General features: G+C 49.2%; 1 protein-coding gene across 1 annotated transcript in view; it reads left to right on the top strand.

The window, feature by feature from the left end:
• Window positions 1-13,718, top strand: part of LOC127921840 (pleckstrin homology domain-containing family G member 4B-like) — a 56,614-nt gene extending 42,896 nt beyond the window's left edge. Inside the window, exons 15-16 of the mRNA XM_052505427.1 lie at window positions 12,264-12,407; window positions 13,691-13,718. Coding sequence (XP_052361387.1) covers window positions 12,264-12,407; window positions 13,691-13,718 — 172 coding nt within the window. The remainder of the gene's footprint in view (window positions 1-12,263; window positions 12,408-13,690) is intronic.
• The last annotated feature ends 1,282 nt before the right edge of the window (window positions 13,719-15,000 follow it).

The following is a 15,000-nucleotide window of genomic DNA, read 5'->3' as shown; positions in this document are numbered from 1 at the left end:
TGGTTCTGGTCAGCTGAAGGAGAAGTGACAACAGAGAGACCTGGTTCTGGTTCTGGTCAGCTGAAGGAGAAGTGACAACAGAGAGACTGAGGGACTTGTTCTGGTTCTGGTCAGCTGAAGGAGAAGTGACAACAGAGAGACCTGGTCTGGTTCTGGTCAGCTGAAGGAGAAGTGACAACAGAGAGACCTGTTCTGTTCTGGTTCACAGGTCAGCTGAGGAGACACACAGAGATCCAGACTCTCAGTGATCTCCTAGAGGAGACTTCTCTCTTGTCCTGGTTCTGGTCAGCTGAAGGAGACACACAGAGATCAGACCGTTGATCCCCTACTGAGGAGACACACAGAGATCCAGGTTGGTTCTGGTCAGCTGAAGGAGACACACAGAGATCCCCTACTGAGGAGACACACAGAGATCCAGACCGTTGATCCCCTACTGAGGAGACACACAGAGACACTGAGGAGACAGAGATCCAGAGGAGACCACAGTTGATCTGGTACTGAGGAGACACACAGAGATCCAGACCGTTGATCCCCTACTGAGGAGACACACAGAGATCCTGACCGTTGATCTGGTACTGAGGAGACTGAGGAGAGGAGACACACAGAGATCCAGACCGTTGATCCCCTACTGAGGAGACACACAGAGATCAGACAGAGAGACCGTTGATCCCCTACTGAGGAGACACACAGAGATCCAGACCGTTGAGAGGAGACACACAGAGATCCAGACCGTTGATCCCCTACTGAGGAGACACACAGAGATCCAGACCGTTGATCCCCTACTGAGGAGACACACAGAGATCCAGACCGTTGATCCCCTACTGAGGAGACACACAGAGATCCAGCCTCATTCTGAACCGTTGATCCCCTACTGAGGAGACACACAGAGATCCAGACCGTTGATCCCCTACTGAGGAGACACACAGAGATCCAGACTCATTCTGAACCGTTGATCCCCTACTGAGGAGACACACAGAGATCCAGACTCACTGAGATCCAGACCGTTGATCCCCTACTGAGGAGACACACAGAGATCCAGACCGTTGATCCCCTACTGAGGAGACACACAGAGATCCAGACCGTTGATCCCCTACTGAGGAGACACACAGAGATCCAGACCGTTGATCCCCTACTGAGGAGACACACAGAGATCCAGACCGTTGATCCCCTACTGAGGAGACACACAGAGATCCAGACCGTTGATCCCCTACTGAGGAGACACACAGAGATCCAGACCGTTGATCCCCTACTGAGGAGACACACAGAGATCCAGACCGTTGATCCCCTACTGAGGAGACACACAGAGATCCAGACCGTTGATCCCCTACTGAGGAGACACACAGAGATCCAGACCGTTGATCCCCTACTGAGGAGACACACAGAGATCCAGCCTCATTCTGAACTGTTGATCCTTCGTCAGCAGACTGACGGGACCCCTCACTGTGGGTGTTTCTGCGCCTTGCATTGTTTATGATTCGCACAGTCTCCTTTTGAGGCTGTGAACAACTCCCTCCCACCCTCCCTGGCTCAGCCTATCAGATCAGACCAAACCAAACCCCGCTATCTGTCTGTCTGAGTTGTGACAGTTCAGGAAGATGCCTTCCTAACCCCGTCCTTCCCTCTTCCTGGACAAAGCGATAGTGATTGACAACCTGGTCCAGTCGGCATGCCGCCAGACATTAGCATGACAACAGAACCCCTGCCGGCCAGCCTGTTGCTAGGGCAGCACCACACTGGTTCTACCGTTGCTGGGGCAACATGACAGTCAAGTCATTCTACACCAATTCAGTCTAACTGGGACGACTGCTGAACCACTATGATAGTTGGTTTGATTTGATAGATTTTGTCGTGTGTTGTGTGTGTCCTGTCTCTGTCAGCAGGGGGCAGACATGGTGTGTGTTGTGTGTGTCCTGTCTCTGTCAGCAGGGGACAGACATGGTGTGTGTCCTCTCTCTGTCAGCAGGGGACAGACATGGTGTGTGTTGTGTGTGTCCTGTCTCTGTCAGCAGGGGACAGACATGGTGTGTGTTGTGTCTGTCCTGTCTCTGTCAGCAGGGGGCAGACATGGTGTGTGTTGTGTCTGTCCTGTCTCTGTCAGCAGGGGCAGACATGGTGTGTGTTGTGTCTGTCCTGTCTCTGTCAGCAGGGGGCAGACATGGTGTGTGTTGTGTGTGTCCTGTCTCTGTCAGCAGGGGGCAGACATGGTGTGTGTTGTGTCTGTCCTGTCTCTGTCAGCAGGGGGCAGACATGGTGTGTGTTGTGTGTGTCCTGTCTCTGTCAGCAGGGGACAGACATGGTGTGTGTTGTGTGTTAGCTCTGACAAATTGAAAACTCTAGTCATTGGCGACTCCATTACCCGCAGTATTAGACTTAAAGCGAATCATCCAGCGATCATACACTGTTTACCCGGGGGGCAGGGCTACCGGCGTTAAGGCTAATCTGAAGATGGTGCTGGCTAAAGCTAAAACTGGCGAGTGTAGAGAGTATAGAGATATTGTTATCCACGTCGGCACCAACGATGTTAGGATGAAACAGTCAGAGATCACCAAGCGCAACATAGCTTCTGCGTGCATATCAGCTAGAAAGATGTGTCGGCATCGAGTAATTGTCTCTGGCCCCCTCCCAGTTAGGGAGTGATGAGCTCTACAGCAGAGTCTCACAACTCAATCGCTGGTTGAAAACTGTTTTCTGCCCCTCCCAAAGATAGAATTTGTAGATAATTGGCCCTCTTTCTGGGACTCACCCACAAACAGGACCAAGCCTGACCTGCTGAGGAGTGACGGACTCCATCCTAGCTGGAGGGGTGCTCTCATCTTATCTGCCAACATAGACAGGGCTCTAACTCCTCTAGCTCCACAATGAAATAGGGTGCAGGCCAGGCAGCAGGCTATTAGCCAGCCTGCCAGCATAGTGGAGTCTGCCACTAGCATAGTCAGTGTAGTCAGCTCAGCTATCACCATTGAGACCGTGTCTGTGCCTCGACCTAGGTTGGGCAAAACTAAACATGGCGGTGTTCGCCTTAGCAATCTCACTAGGATAAAGACCACCTCCATTCCTGTCATTACTGAAAGAGATCATGATACCTCACATCTCAAAATAGGGCTACTTAATGTTAGATCCCTTACTTCCAAGGCAGTTATAGTCAATGAACTAATCACTGATCATAATCTTGATGTGATTGGCCTGACTGAAACATGGCTTAAGCCTGATGAATTTACTGTGTTAAATGAGGCCTCACCTCCTGGCTACACTAGTGACCATATCCCCCGTGCATCCCGCAAAGGCGGAGGTGTTGCTAACATTTATGATAGCAAATTTCAATTTACAAAAAAAAAAATGACGTTTTCGTCTTTTGAGCTTCTAGTCATGAAATCTATGCAGCCTACTCAATCACTTTTTATAGCTACTGTTTACAGGCCTCCTGGGCCATATACAGCGTTTCTCACTGAGTTCCCTGAATTCCTATCAGACCTTGTAGTCATTGCAGATAATATTCTAATCTTTGGTGACTTTAATATTCACATGGAAAAGTCCACAGACCCACTCCAAAAGGCTTTTGGAGCCATCATCGACTCAGTGGGTTTTGTCCAACATGTCTCTGGACCCACTCACTGTCACAGTCATACGCTGGACCTAGTTTTGTCCCATGGAATAAATGTTGTGGATCTTAATGTTTTCCTCATAATCCTGGACTATCGGACCACCATTTTATTACGTTTGCAATTGCAACAAATAATCTGCTCAGACCCCAACCAAGGAACATCAAAAGTCGTGCTATAAATTCACAGACAACACAAAGATTCCTTGATGCCCTTCCAGACTCCCTCTGCCTACCCAAGGACGCCAGAGGACAAAAATCCGTTAACCACCTAACTGAGGATCTCAATTTAACCTTGCGCAATACCTAGATGCAGTTGCACCCCTAAAAACTAAAAAAATGTCTCATAAGAAACTAGCTCCCTGGTACACAGAAAATACCCGAGCTCTGAAGCAAGCTTCAGAAAATTGGAACGGAAATGGCGCCACACCAAACTGGAAGTCTTCCGACTAGCTTGGAAGGACGGTACCGTGCAGTACCGAAGAGCCCTTACTGCTGCTCGATCGTCCTATTTTTCTAACTTAATTGAGGAAAATAAGAACAATCCGAAATTCCTTTTTGATACTGTGGCAAAGCTAACTAAAAGCAGCATTCCCCAAGAGAGGATGACTTTCACTTTAGCAGTGATAAATTCATGAACTTCTTTGAGGAAAAGATTATGATTATTAGAAAGCAAATTACGGACTCCTCTTTAAACCTGCGTATTCCTCCAAACCTCAGTTGTCCTGAGTCTGCACAACTCTGCCAGGACCTAGGATCAAGAGAGACGCTCAAGTGTTTTAGTACTATATCTCTTGACACAATGATGAAAATAATCATGGCCTCTAAACCTTCAAGCTGTATACTGGACCCTATTCCAACTAAACTACTGAAAGAGCTGCTTCCTGTGCTTGGCCCTCCTATGTTGAACATAATAAACGGCTCTCTATCCACTGGATGTGTACCAAACTCACTAAAAGTGGCAGTAATAAAGCCTCTCTTGAAAAAGCCAAACCTTGACCCAGAAAATATAAAAAACTATCGGCCTATATCGAATCTTCCATTCCTCTCAAAGATTTTAGAGAAGGCTGTTGCGCAACAACTCACTGCCTTCCTGAAGACAAACAATGTATACGAAATGCTTCAGTCTGGTTTTAGACCCCATCATAGCACTGAGACGGCACTTGTGAAGGTGGTAAATGACATTTTAATGGCATCGGACCGAGCTCTGCATCTGTCCTCGTGCTCCTAGACCTTAGTGCTGCTTTTGATACCATCGATCACCACATTCTTTTGGAGAGATTGGAAACCCAAATTGGTCTACACGGACAAGTTCTGGCCTGGTTTAGATCTTATCTGTCGGAAAGATATCAGTTTGTCTCTGTGAATGGTTTGTCCTCTGACAAATCAACTGTACATTTCGGTGTTCCTCAAGGTTCTGTTTTAGGACCACTATTGTTTTCACTATATATTTTACCTCTTGGGGATGTTATTCGAAAACATAATGTAAACTTTCACTGCTATGCGGATGACACACAGCTGTACATTTCAATGAAACATGGTGAAGCCCCAAAATTGCCCTCGCTAGAAGCATGTGTTTCAGACATAAGGAAGTGGATGGCTGCAAACTTTCTACTATTAAACTCGGACAAAACAGAGATGCTTGTTCTAGGTCCCAAGAAACAAAGAGATCTTCTGTTGAATCTGACAATTAATCTTAATGGTTGTACAGTCGTCTCAAATAAAACTGTGAAGGACCTCGGCGTTACTCTGGACCCTGATCTCTCTTTTGAAGAACATATCAAGACCATTTCGAGGACAGCTTTTTTCCATCTACGTAACATTGCAAAAATCAGAAACTTTCTGTCCAAAAATGATGCAGAAAAATTAATCCATGCTTTTGTCACTTCTAGGTTAGACTACTGCAATGCTCTATTTTCCGGCTACCCGGATAAAGCACTAAATAAACTTCAGTTAGTGCTAAATACGGCTGCTAGAATCCTGACTAGAACCAAAAAATTTGATCATATTACTCCAGTGCTAGCCTCTCTACACTGGCTTCCTGTCAAAGCAAGGGCTGATTTCAAGGTTTTACTGCTAACCTACAAAGCATTACATGGGCTTGCTCCTACCTACCTCTCTGATTTGGTCCTGCCGTACATACCTACACGTACGCTACGGTCACAAGACGCAGGCCTCCTAATTGTCCCTAGAATTTCTAAGCAAACAGCTGGAGGCAGGGCTTTCTCCTATAGAGCTCCATTTTTATGGAACGGTCTGCCTACCCATGTCAGAGACGCAAACTCGGTCTCAACCTTTAAGTCTTTACTGAAGACTCATCTCTTCAGTGGGTCATATGATTGAGTGTAGTCTGGCCCAGGAGTGGGAAGGTGAACGGAAAGGCTCTGGAGCAACGAACCGCCCTTGCTGTCTCTGCCTGGCCGGTTCCCCTCTTTCCACTGGGATTCTCTGCCTCTAACCCTGTTACGGGGCTGAGTCACTGGCTTGCTGGGGCTCTCTCGTGCCGTCCCTGGGGGGGTGCGTCACCTGGGTGGGTTGATTCACTGTTGTGGTCGGCCTGTCTGGGTTGCCCCCCTTGGGTTGCCGTGGCGGAGATCTTTGTGGGCTATACTCGGCCTTGTCTCAGGATGGTAAGTTGGTGGTTGAAGATATCCCTCTAGTGGTGTGGGGGATGTGCTTTGGCAAAGTGGGTGGGGTTATATCCTTCCTGTTTGGCCCTGTCCGGGGTGTCCTCGGATGGGGCCACAGTGTCTCCTGACCCCTCCTGTCTCAGCCTCCAGTATTTATGCTGCAGTAGTTTATGTGTCGGGGGGCTAGGGTCAGTTTGTTATATCTGGAGTACTTCTCCTGTCCTATTCGGTGTCCTGTGTGAATCTAAGTGTGCGTTCTCTAATTCTCTCCTTCTCTCTTTCTTTCTTCTCTCGGAGGACCTGAGCCCTAGGACCATGTCCCAGGACTACCTGACATGAGGACTCCTTGCTGTCCCCAGTCCACCTGGCCATGCTCCTGCTCCAGTTTCAACTGACCTGAGCCCTAGGACCGTGCCCCAGGACTACCTGACATGAAGGCTCCTTGCTGTCCCCAGTCCACCTGACTGTGCTGCTGCTCCAGTTTCAACTGTTCTGCCTTATTATTATTCGACCATGCTGGTCATTTATGAACATTTGAACATCTTGGTCATGTTCTGTTATAATCTCTACCCGGCACAGCCAGAAGAGGACTGGCCACCCCACATAGCCCGGTTCCTCTCTAGGTTTCTTCCTAGGTTTTGGCCTTTCTAGGGAGTTTTTCCTAGCCACCGTGCTTTTACACCTGCATTGTTTGCTGTTTGGGGTTTTAGGCTGGGTTTCTGTACAGCACTTTGAGATATCAGCTGATGTACGAAGGGCTATATAAATAAATTTGATTTGATTTGATTTGTGTCCTGTCTCTGTCAGCAGGGGACAGACATGGGTGTGTTGTGTGTGTCCTGTCTCTGTCAGCAGGGGGCAGACATGGTGTGTGTTGTGTGTGTCCTGTCTCTGTCAGCAGGGGACAGACATGGTGTGTGTCCTCTCTCTGTCAGCAGGGGACAGACATGGTGTGTGTTGTGTGTGTCCTGTCTCTGTCAGCAGGGGACAGACATGGTGTGTGTTGTGTGTGTCCTCTCTCTGTCAGCAGGGGACAGACATGGTGTGTTCAGACAGGAAAGGGGGTATCTAGAATCCATTCAACTGAAATGACTCTTCCGAATTTAACCCAAACCCCTCTGAATCAGAGAGGTGGGGGGCTGCCTTAATCGACATCCACGTCTTCGGTGCACCGGGTAACAGTGGGTTAACTGCCTCGTTCTGGGGAACAGTGGGTTAACTGCCTCGTTCAGGGGAACAGTGGGTTAACTGCCTCGTTCAGGGGAACAGTGGGTTAACTGCCTCGTTCAGGGGAACAGTGGGTTAACTGCCTCGTTCAGGGGAACAGTGGGTTAACTGCCTCGTTCTGGGGAACAGTGGGTTAACTGCCTCGTTCAGGGGAACAGTGGGTTAACTGCCTCGTTCTGGGGAACAGTGGGTTAACTGCCTCGTTCTGGGGAACAGTGGGTTAACTGCCTCGTTCAGGGGAACAGTGGGTTAACTGCCTCGTTCAGGGGAACAGTGAGTTAACTGCCTCGTTCAGGGGAACAGTGAGTTAACTGCCTCGTTCAGGGAACAGTGGGTTAACTGCCTCGTTCTGGGGAACAGTGGGTTAACTGCCTTGTTCAGGGGAACAGTGAGTTAACTGCCTCGTTCAGGGGAACAGTGAGTTAACTGCCTCGTTCAGGGAACAGTGGGTTAACTGCCTCGTTCAGGGGAACAGTGGGTTAACTGCCTCGTTCAGGGGAACAGTGGGTTAACTGCCTCGTTCAGGGAACAGTGGGTTAACTGCCTTGTTCAGGGGAACAGTGGCTTAACTGCCTCGTTCAGGGGAACAGTGGGTTAACTGCCTCGTTCAGGGAACAGTGGGTTAACTGCCTCGTTCAGGGGAACAGTGGGTTAACTGCCTCGTTCAGGGAACAGTGGGTTAACTGCCTTGTTCAGGGGAACAGTGGGTTAACTGCATTGTTCAGGGGAACAGTGGGTTAACTGCCTTGTTCAGGGGAACAGTGGGTTAACTGCCTTGTTCAGGGGAACAGTGGGTTAACTGCCTTGTTCAGGGGAACAGTGAGTTAACTGTCTTGTTCATTATAACAGTGGGTTAACTGCCTTGTTCAGGGGAACAGTGAGTTAACTGCCTTGTTCAGGGGAACAGTGGGTTAACTGTCTTGTTCATTATAACAGTGAGTTAACTGTCTTGTTCATTATAACAGTGGGTTAACTGCCTTGTTCAGGGGAACAGTGGGTTAACTGCCTTGTTCAGGGGAACAGTGGGTTAACTGCCTTGTTCAGGGGAACAGTGGGTTAACTGCCTTGTTCAGGGGAACAGTGGGTTAACTGCCTTGTTCAGGGGAACAGTGGGTTAACTGCCTTGTTCAGGGGAACAGTGGGTTAACTGCCTCGTTCAGGGGAACAGTGGGTTAACTGCCTTGTTCAGGGGAACAGTGGGTTAGGCTACCTGCTGGTTACTAGTCCAACTCTCTAACCACTAGGCTTCCTGCTGGTTACTAGTCCAACACTCTAACCACTAGTCTACCTGCTGGTTACTAGTCCAACGCTCTAACCACTAGACTACCTGCTGGTTACTGGCCCAACGCTCTAACCACTAGTCTACCTGCTGGTTACTAGTCCAACACTCTAACCACTAGTCTACCTGCCTCACCTCCACTCTAACCACTAGTCTACCTCCCGTCCCTCCACTCTAACCACTAGTCTACCTGCCGCCCCTCCACTCTAACCACTAGTCTACCTGCCTCCCCTCCACTCTATCCACTAGTCTACCTGCAGAGTGTGTGACTGTCCTCAGTTAAAAGGAGGTTATCCAATAGAAACACCCAGCCCTATGTGTGTGTGAGTTGGTCTAACTGTTATGTGTGTGTGTGAGTTGGTCTAACTGTTGTGTGTGTGTGTGAGTTGGTCTAACTGGTGTGTGTGTGAGTTGGTCTAACTGGTGTGTGTGTGAGTTGGTCTAACTGTTATGTGTGTGAGTTGGTCTAACTGGTGTGTGTGTGAGTTGGTCTAACTGGTGTGTGTGTGAGTTGGTCTAACTGGTGTGTGTGTGAGTTGGTCTAACTGGTGTGTGTGTGAGTTGGTCTAACTGTAGTGTGTGTGTGTGAGTTGGTCTAACTGGTGTGTGTGTGAGTTGGTCTAACTGTAGTGTGTGTGTGTGAGTTGGTCTAACTGTAGTGTGTGTGTGTGTGTGTTGTGTGTGTGTGTGTGTGTGTGTGTGTGTGTGTGTGTGTGTGTGTGTGTGTGTGTGTGTGTGTGTGTGTGTGTGTGTGTGTGTGTGTGTGTGAGTTGGTCTAACTGTAGTGTGTGTGTGAGTTGGTCTAACTGTAGTGTGTGTGTGAGTTGGTCTAACTGTAGTGTGTGTGTGAGTTGGTCTAACTGTAGTGTGTGTGTGAGTTGGTCTAACTGTAGTGTGTGTGTGAGTTGGTCTAACTGTAGTGTGTGTGTGAGTTGGTCTAACTGTAGTGTGTGTGTGTGTGTGAGTTGGTCTAACTGTAGTGTGTGTGTGAGTTGGTCTAACTGTAGTGTGTGTGTGAGTTGGTCTAACTGTAGTGTGTGTGTGAGTTGGTCTAACTGTAGTGTGTGTGTGAGTTGGTCTAACTGTAGTGTGTGTGTGAGTTGGTCTAACTGTAGTGTGTGTGTGAGTTGGTCTAACTGTAGTGTGTGTGTGAGTTGGTCTAACTGTAGTGTGTGTGTGAGTGGGTCTAACTGTAGTGTGTGTGTGTGAGTTGGTCTAACTGTAGTGTGTGTGAGTTGGTCTAACTGTAGTGTGTGTGTGAGTTGGTCTAACTGTAGTGTGTGTGTGAGTTGGTCTAACTGTAGTGTGTGTGTGAGTTGGTCTAACTGTAGTGTGTGTGTGAGTTGGTCTAACTGTAGTGTGTGTGTGAGTTGGTCTAACTGTAGTGTGTGTGAGTAACTGTAGTGGTCTAACTGTAGTGTGTGTGTGAGTTGGTCTAACTGTTGTGTGTGTGTGAGTTGGTCTAACTGTAGTGTGTGTGTGAGTTGGTCTAACTGTAGTGTGTGTGTGAGTTGGTCTAACTGTAGTGTGTGTGTGAGTTGGTCTAACTGTTGTGTGTGTGTGAGTTGGTCTAACTGTAGTGTGTGTGAGTTGGTCTAACTGTAGTGTGTGTGTGAGTTGGTCTAACTGTAGTGTGTGTGTGAGTTGGTCTAACTGTAGTGTGTGTGTGAGTTGGTCTAACTGTAGTGTGTGTGTGAGTTGGTCTAACTGTAGTGTGTGTGTGAGTTGGTCTAACTGTAGTGTGTGTGTGAGTTGGTCTAACTGTAGTGTGTGTGTGAGTTGGTCTAACTGTAGTGTGTGTGTGAGTTGGTCTAACTGTAGTGTGTGTGTGAGTTGGTCTAACTGTAGTGTGTGTGTGAGTTGGTCTAACTGTAGTGTGTGTGTGAGTTGGTCTAACTGTAGTGTGTGTGTGTGAGGGTGTCTAACTGTAGTGTGTGTGTGAGTTGGTCTAAGTGTAGTGTGTGTGTGAGTTGGTCTAACTGTAGTGTGTGTGTGAGTTGGTCTAACTGTAGTGTGTGTGTGAGTTGGTCTAACTGTAGTGTGTGTGTGAGTTGGTCTAACTGTAGTGTGTGTGTGAGTTGGTCTAACTGTAGTGTGTGTGATAGTTGGTCTAACTGTAGTGTGTGTGTGAGTTGGTCTAACTGTAGTGTGTGTGATAGTTGGTCTAACTGTAGTGTGTGTGTGAGTTGGTCTAACTGTAGTGTGTGTGTGAGTTGGTCTAACTGTAGTGTGTGTGTGAGTTGGTCTAACTGTAGTGTGTGTGATAGTTGGTCTAACTGTAGTGTGTGTGTGAGTTGGTCTAACTGTAGTGTGTGTGATAGTTGGTCTAACTGTAGTGTGTGTGTGAGTTGGTCTAACTGTAGTGTGTGTGTGAGTTGGTCTAACTGTAGGGGAAACAGAGTATGGCTGTACAGTATAACGTGAGGACAATGCAGTGTCCTGTAATACTGGACTACAGTAGAGGTTATGATGTCATGTTGTAGTCATGGACCCGGGCTTCATCCCAGGCTTCCCTCACAATGTACTCAGTCAGTGTCTGCTGCTGGAGCCCTGAGCTAATGCTTCCTTAACGACAGATACACACACACACACACACACACACACACACACACACACACACACACACACACACACACACACACACACACACACACACACACACACACACACACACACACACAACGGACAAGGAAGCAGATAGAGTACACACACACACACTCTGCTCTGTCACTCAAACCAGCTCATCCAATCAAATCTCTATCTCTCATTCCTCAACTCAATCAACACATCCACCCCTTGTCAATCAATTCAACTGGTTTATCCAATGAGATGTCAGCCTGCTCTGTCAGTCCATGTCAGTGATGACCACAGTGTACAGTAGTACCACAGACAGGCTCTGACTAGCATCAACTAAAGACACGAGGGGGAATATTTACTTTTCTTCAGAGAGGACGGTCAACAATACAATCACATCTTTCTTCTACAGTTCAAAATCAGAAGTTTGATTTTGTTGAAAGATAGTCCTCTGAGTGAAGAGAGTCTTTCCTAACTGTCGTCTGAGTCAAGGAGTCTCTCCTAGCTGTCCTCTGAGTCAAGAGAGTCTGAGTTCCTAGCTGTCGTCTGAGTCAAGAGAGTCTTTCCTAGCTGTCTCTGAGTCAGAGAGTCTTTCCTAGCTGTCGTCTGAGTCAAGAGAGTCTATCCTAGCTGTCGTCTTGAGTTTCTAGCTGTGCAAGGAAAGTTGTTTGGACTGAGGAACTACTGTACTGACTTCAAAGGAGTCTGCCTCTATCTGTCCTGCTGGAGTCAAGGAGTCTATCTCTGAAAGTGTGTGTGTCCTCAGAGATGCCGTAGAGGAACTACTGTACTGACTTCTAAAGGACCTGTCTCTATCTGTCCTGCTGGAAGTCTGAATGACTGTCTCTCTCTGTGTGTCCCTCCAGAGATGCCGTAGAGAAGTCTAAAGGAGCCTGCCTCTATCTGTCCTGCTGGAAGTCTAAAGGACTGTCTCTCTCTCTGTGTGTCCCTCCAGAGATGCCGTAGAGGTTGTGGCTGGTCTGTACGATCAGGTGGATGAGCTGGTTCACAAGCTGGTGATGCTGTCCAACCAACGCACTCAGGAACTGGACTTTATCATGGAGTTCAAGAGTCTGGAGCAGGGATTCAAGGAGGTGAGAGGGGCTGGGTGTCCGGGCTGGGGTATAGGGCTGGGTATAGGGCTGGGTATAGGGCGGGGGTATAGGGCTGGGTATAGGGCTGGGGTATAGGGCTGGGTATAGGGCTGGGGTATAGAGATTGAGTATAGGGCTGGGGTATAGGGCTGGGTATAGGGCTGGGGTATAGGGCTGGGTATAGGGCTGGGGTATAGGGCTGGGGTATAGGGCTGGGTGTTAGGGCTGGGGTATAGGGCTGGGTATAGGGCTGGGGTATAGGGCTGGGTGTTAGGCTGGGGTATAGAGATGGTGTATAGGGCTGGGTATAGGGCTGGGTGTTAGGGGATAGGGGCTGGGTATAGGGCTTCTATATAAGATGGTATAGGGATGGGTATAGGGCTGGGGTATAGGGCTGGGGTATAGGGCTGGGTATAGGGATGGGGTATAGGGCTGGGTATAGGGCTGGGGTATAGGGATGGGGTATAGGGATGGGGGGAACTAGGGCTGGGTATAGGGATGCTGGGTATAGGGCTGGGGTATGGGCTGGGGTATAGGGCTGGGTATAGGGCTGGGGTATAGGGTTGGGGTATAGGGCTGGGTATAGAGGCTGGGTATAGGGCTGGGTATAGGGCTGTGGTATAGGGCTGGGGTATAGGGTGGGGTATAGGGCTGGGTATAGTGCTGGGGTATAGGGCTGGGGTAGAGGGCTGGGTATAGGGCTGGGGGGTAGAGATGGGGTATAGGGCTGGGTATAGGGCTGGGTATAGGGCTGTGGTATAGGGCTGGGGTTAGGGCTGGGGTATAGAGACTTCTACACTGGCTGCTTACGGGGGTATAGGGCTGGGTATGAGGGCTGGGTGTCTGGCTGACTGAGGGCTGGATGGGTGGGGTCTCTCCTGGGTATAGGGCTGGGGTGGGTACCTCTGACTGGGTGAGAGATGACTGTCTGGGCTGGGTGTTAGGGGATAGGGGCTGGGACTCCAGCATCTTCTGACATAAGAACAGTCCCAAAATAAACATTTGTTATCAGTAGATAGATCTGGCTGTCTCGGTATAATAAAAGCTAGGAGTAGGTACCTCTGACTGAGACCTGGAGGACTGACAGGCTGAATGAGTGACATATTGACCTTCTACTGACTGGTCTCTACAGGCTGACTGACTGGCTGGCTGTGGTGACTGTGTGTGTGTGTCTGTCTGACTGACAGGCTGACTGACTGTCTGTGCTGACTGACTGTGTGTGTGTGTGTGTGTGTGTGGTGTGTGACTGACAGGCTGTGACTGTGTGGTGTGTGTGCAGGTGACTGACTGACTGGATTGAGGAGGTTGGAGACTGACTGTCTGACTGAACGACTCGGACTGACTGGAGGTCTTCTCTGGAGCAGCTGCACTTACGTAGGTACCTCTGACTGACTGACTTCTGACTGCTGCTGACGTAGGTACTGACTGACTGACTGACTGGCTGGCTGACTGACTGGCTGACTGACTGACTGACTGGATGGCTGGCTGTCTCTCTCCTTCTACACTGCTGCTTACGTAGGTACCTCTGACTGACTGACTGGCTGACTGACTGACTGACTGACTGACTGGATGGCTGGCTGACTCTGACTGACTGACACTGGCTGCTGACTGGCTGGTACTGACTGACTGACTGACTGGCTGACTGACTGGCTGACTGGCTGACTGGATGGCTGGCTGTCTGACTGGCTCTGGCTGGCTACACTGCTGCTTACGTAGGTACTCTGACTGACTGGCTGACTGACTGGCTGACTGACTGACTGACTGACTGGCTGACTGACTGGCTGACTGACTGGCTGACTGACTGACAGGCTTGAGTACTGGCTGGTGACTGACTGGTCTTTGCTGAACACAAAAGGCTGACTGACTGGCTGGCTGGCTGGCTGTAATGACTGGTAAACTGTCTGACTGACTGTGTGTGTGACTGACAACTGACTGTCTGTTCTGTTGACTGGAGACTGACTGGCTGACTGACTGTCTGTTCTGTCTGACTGGCTGCACTGTACTGAGAGTTGACTGTCTGTTCTGTCTGGCTGACTGACTGAGTGACTGACTGACTGTCTGGCTGTCTGACTGGTTGACTGACTGACTGGCTGACTGAGCTGACTGGCTGACTTGACTGTCTGTTCTGGCTAGGACACTGCTACTGACGTTAGGTACTGTCTGTGACTGACTGACTGTAAGGGTGACTCTGTTCTGTCCTATAGGAGGCTGAGTGACTGACTGTCCTATAGGACACTGTAAGGGTTAGGGCTGACTGTAAGGCTGAGAGTGACTGGCTGGCTGACTGGCTGGAACACTGTAAGGGTGACTGACTGTCTGTTCTGTCTGACACTGTAAGGGCTGAGTTGACTGTCTGGCTGTCTGACACTGGTAAGGGTTGAGAGTTGACTGTCTGTTCTGGCTGACACTGACTGGCTGACTGTCTGTTCTGTCCTACTGGAACACTGAAGTTGAGGTTGACTGTCTGACTGATTGACTGAACACTGACTGGGTTGAGAGCTGACTGGCTGAACACTGTAAGGGCTGACTGACTGTCTGGTCCTATAGGAACACTGTAAGGGTGACTGACTGGCTGACTGACTGGACACTGGCTGACTG

Source organism: Oncorhynchus keta, unplaced genomic scaffold, assembly GCF_023373465.1.
Source record: "Oncorhynchus keta strain PuntledgeMale-10-30-2019 unplaced genomic scaffold, Oket_V2 Un_contig_23837_pilon_pilon, whole genome shotgun sequence".
NCBI lineage: Eukaryota > Metazoa > Chordata > Actinopteri > Salmoniformes > Salmonidae > Oncorhynchus > Oncorhynchus keta.
The sequence above is the reverse complement of the archived record's forward strand: the minus strand, read 5'-3'. Positions and strand labels throughout refer to the sequence as shown.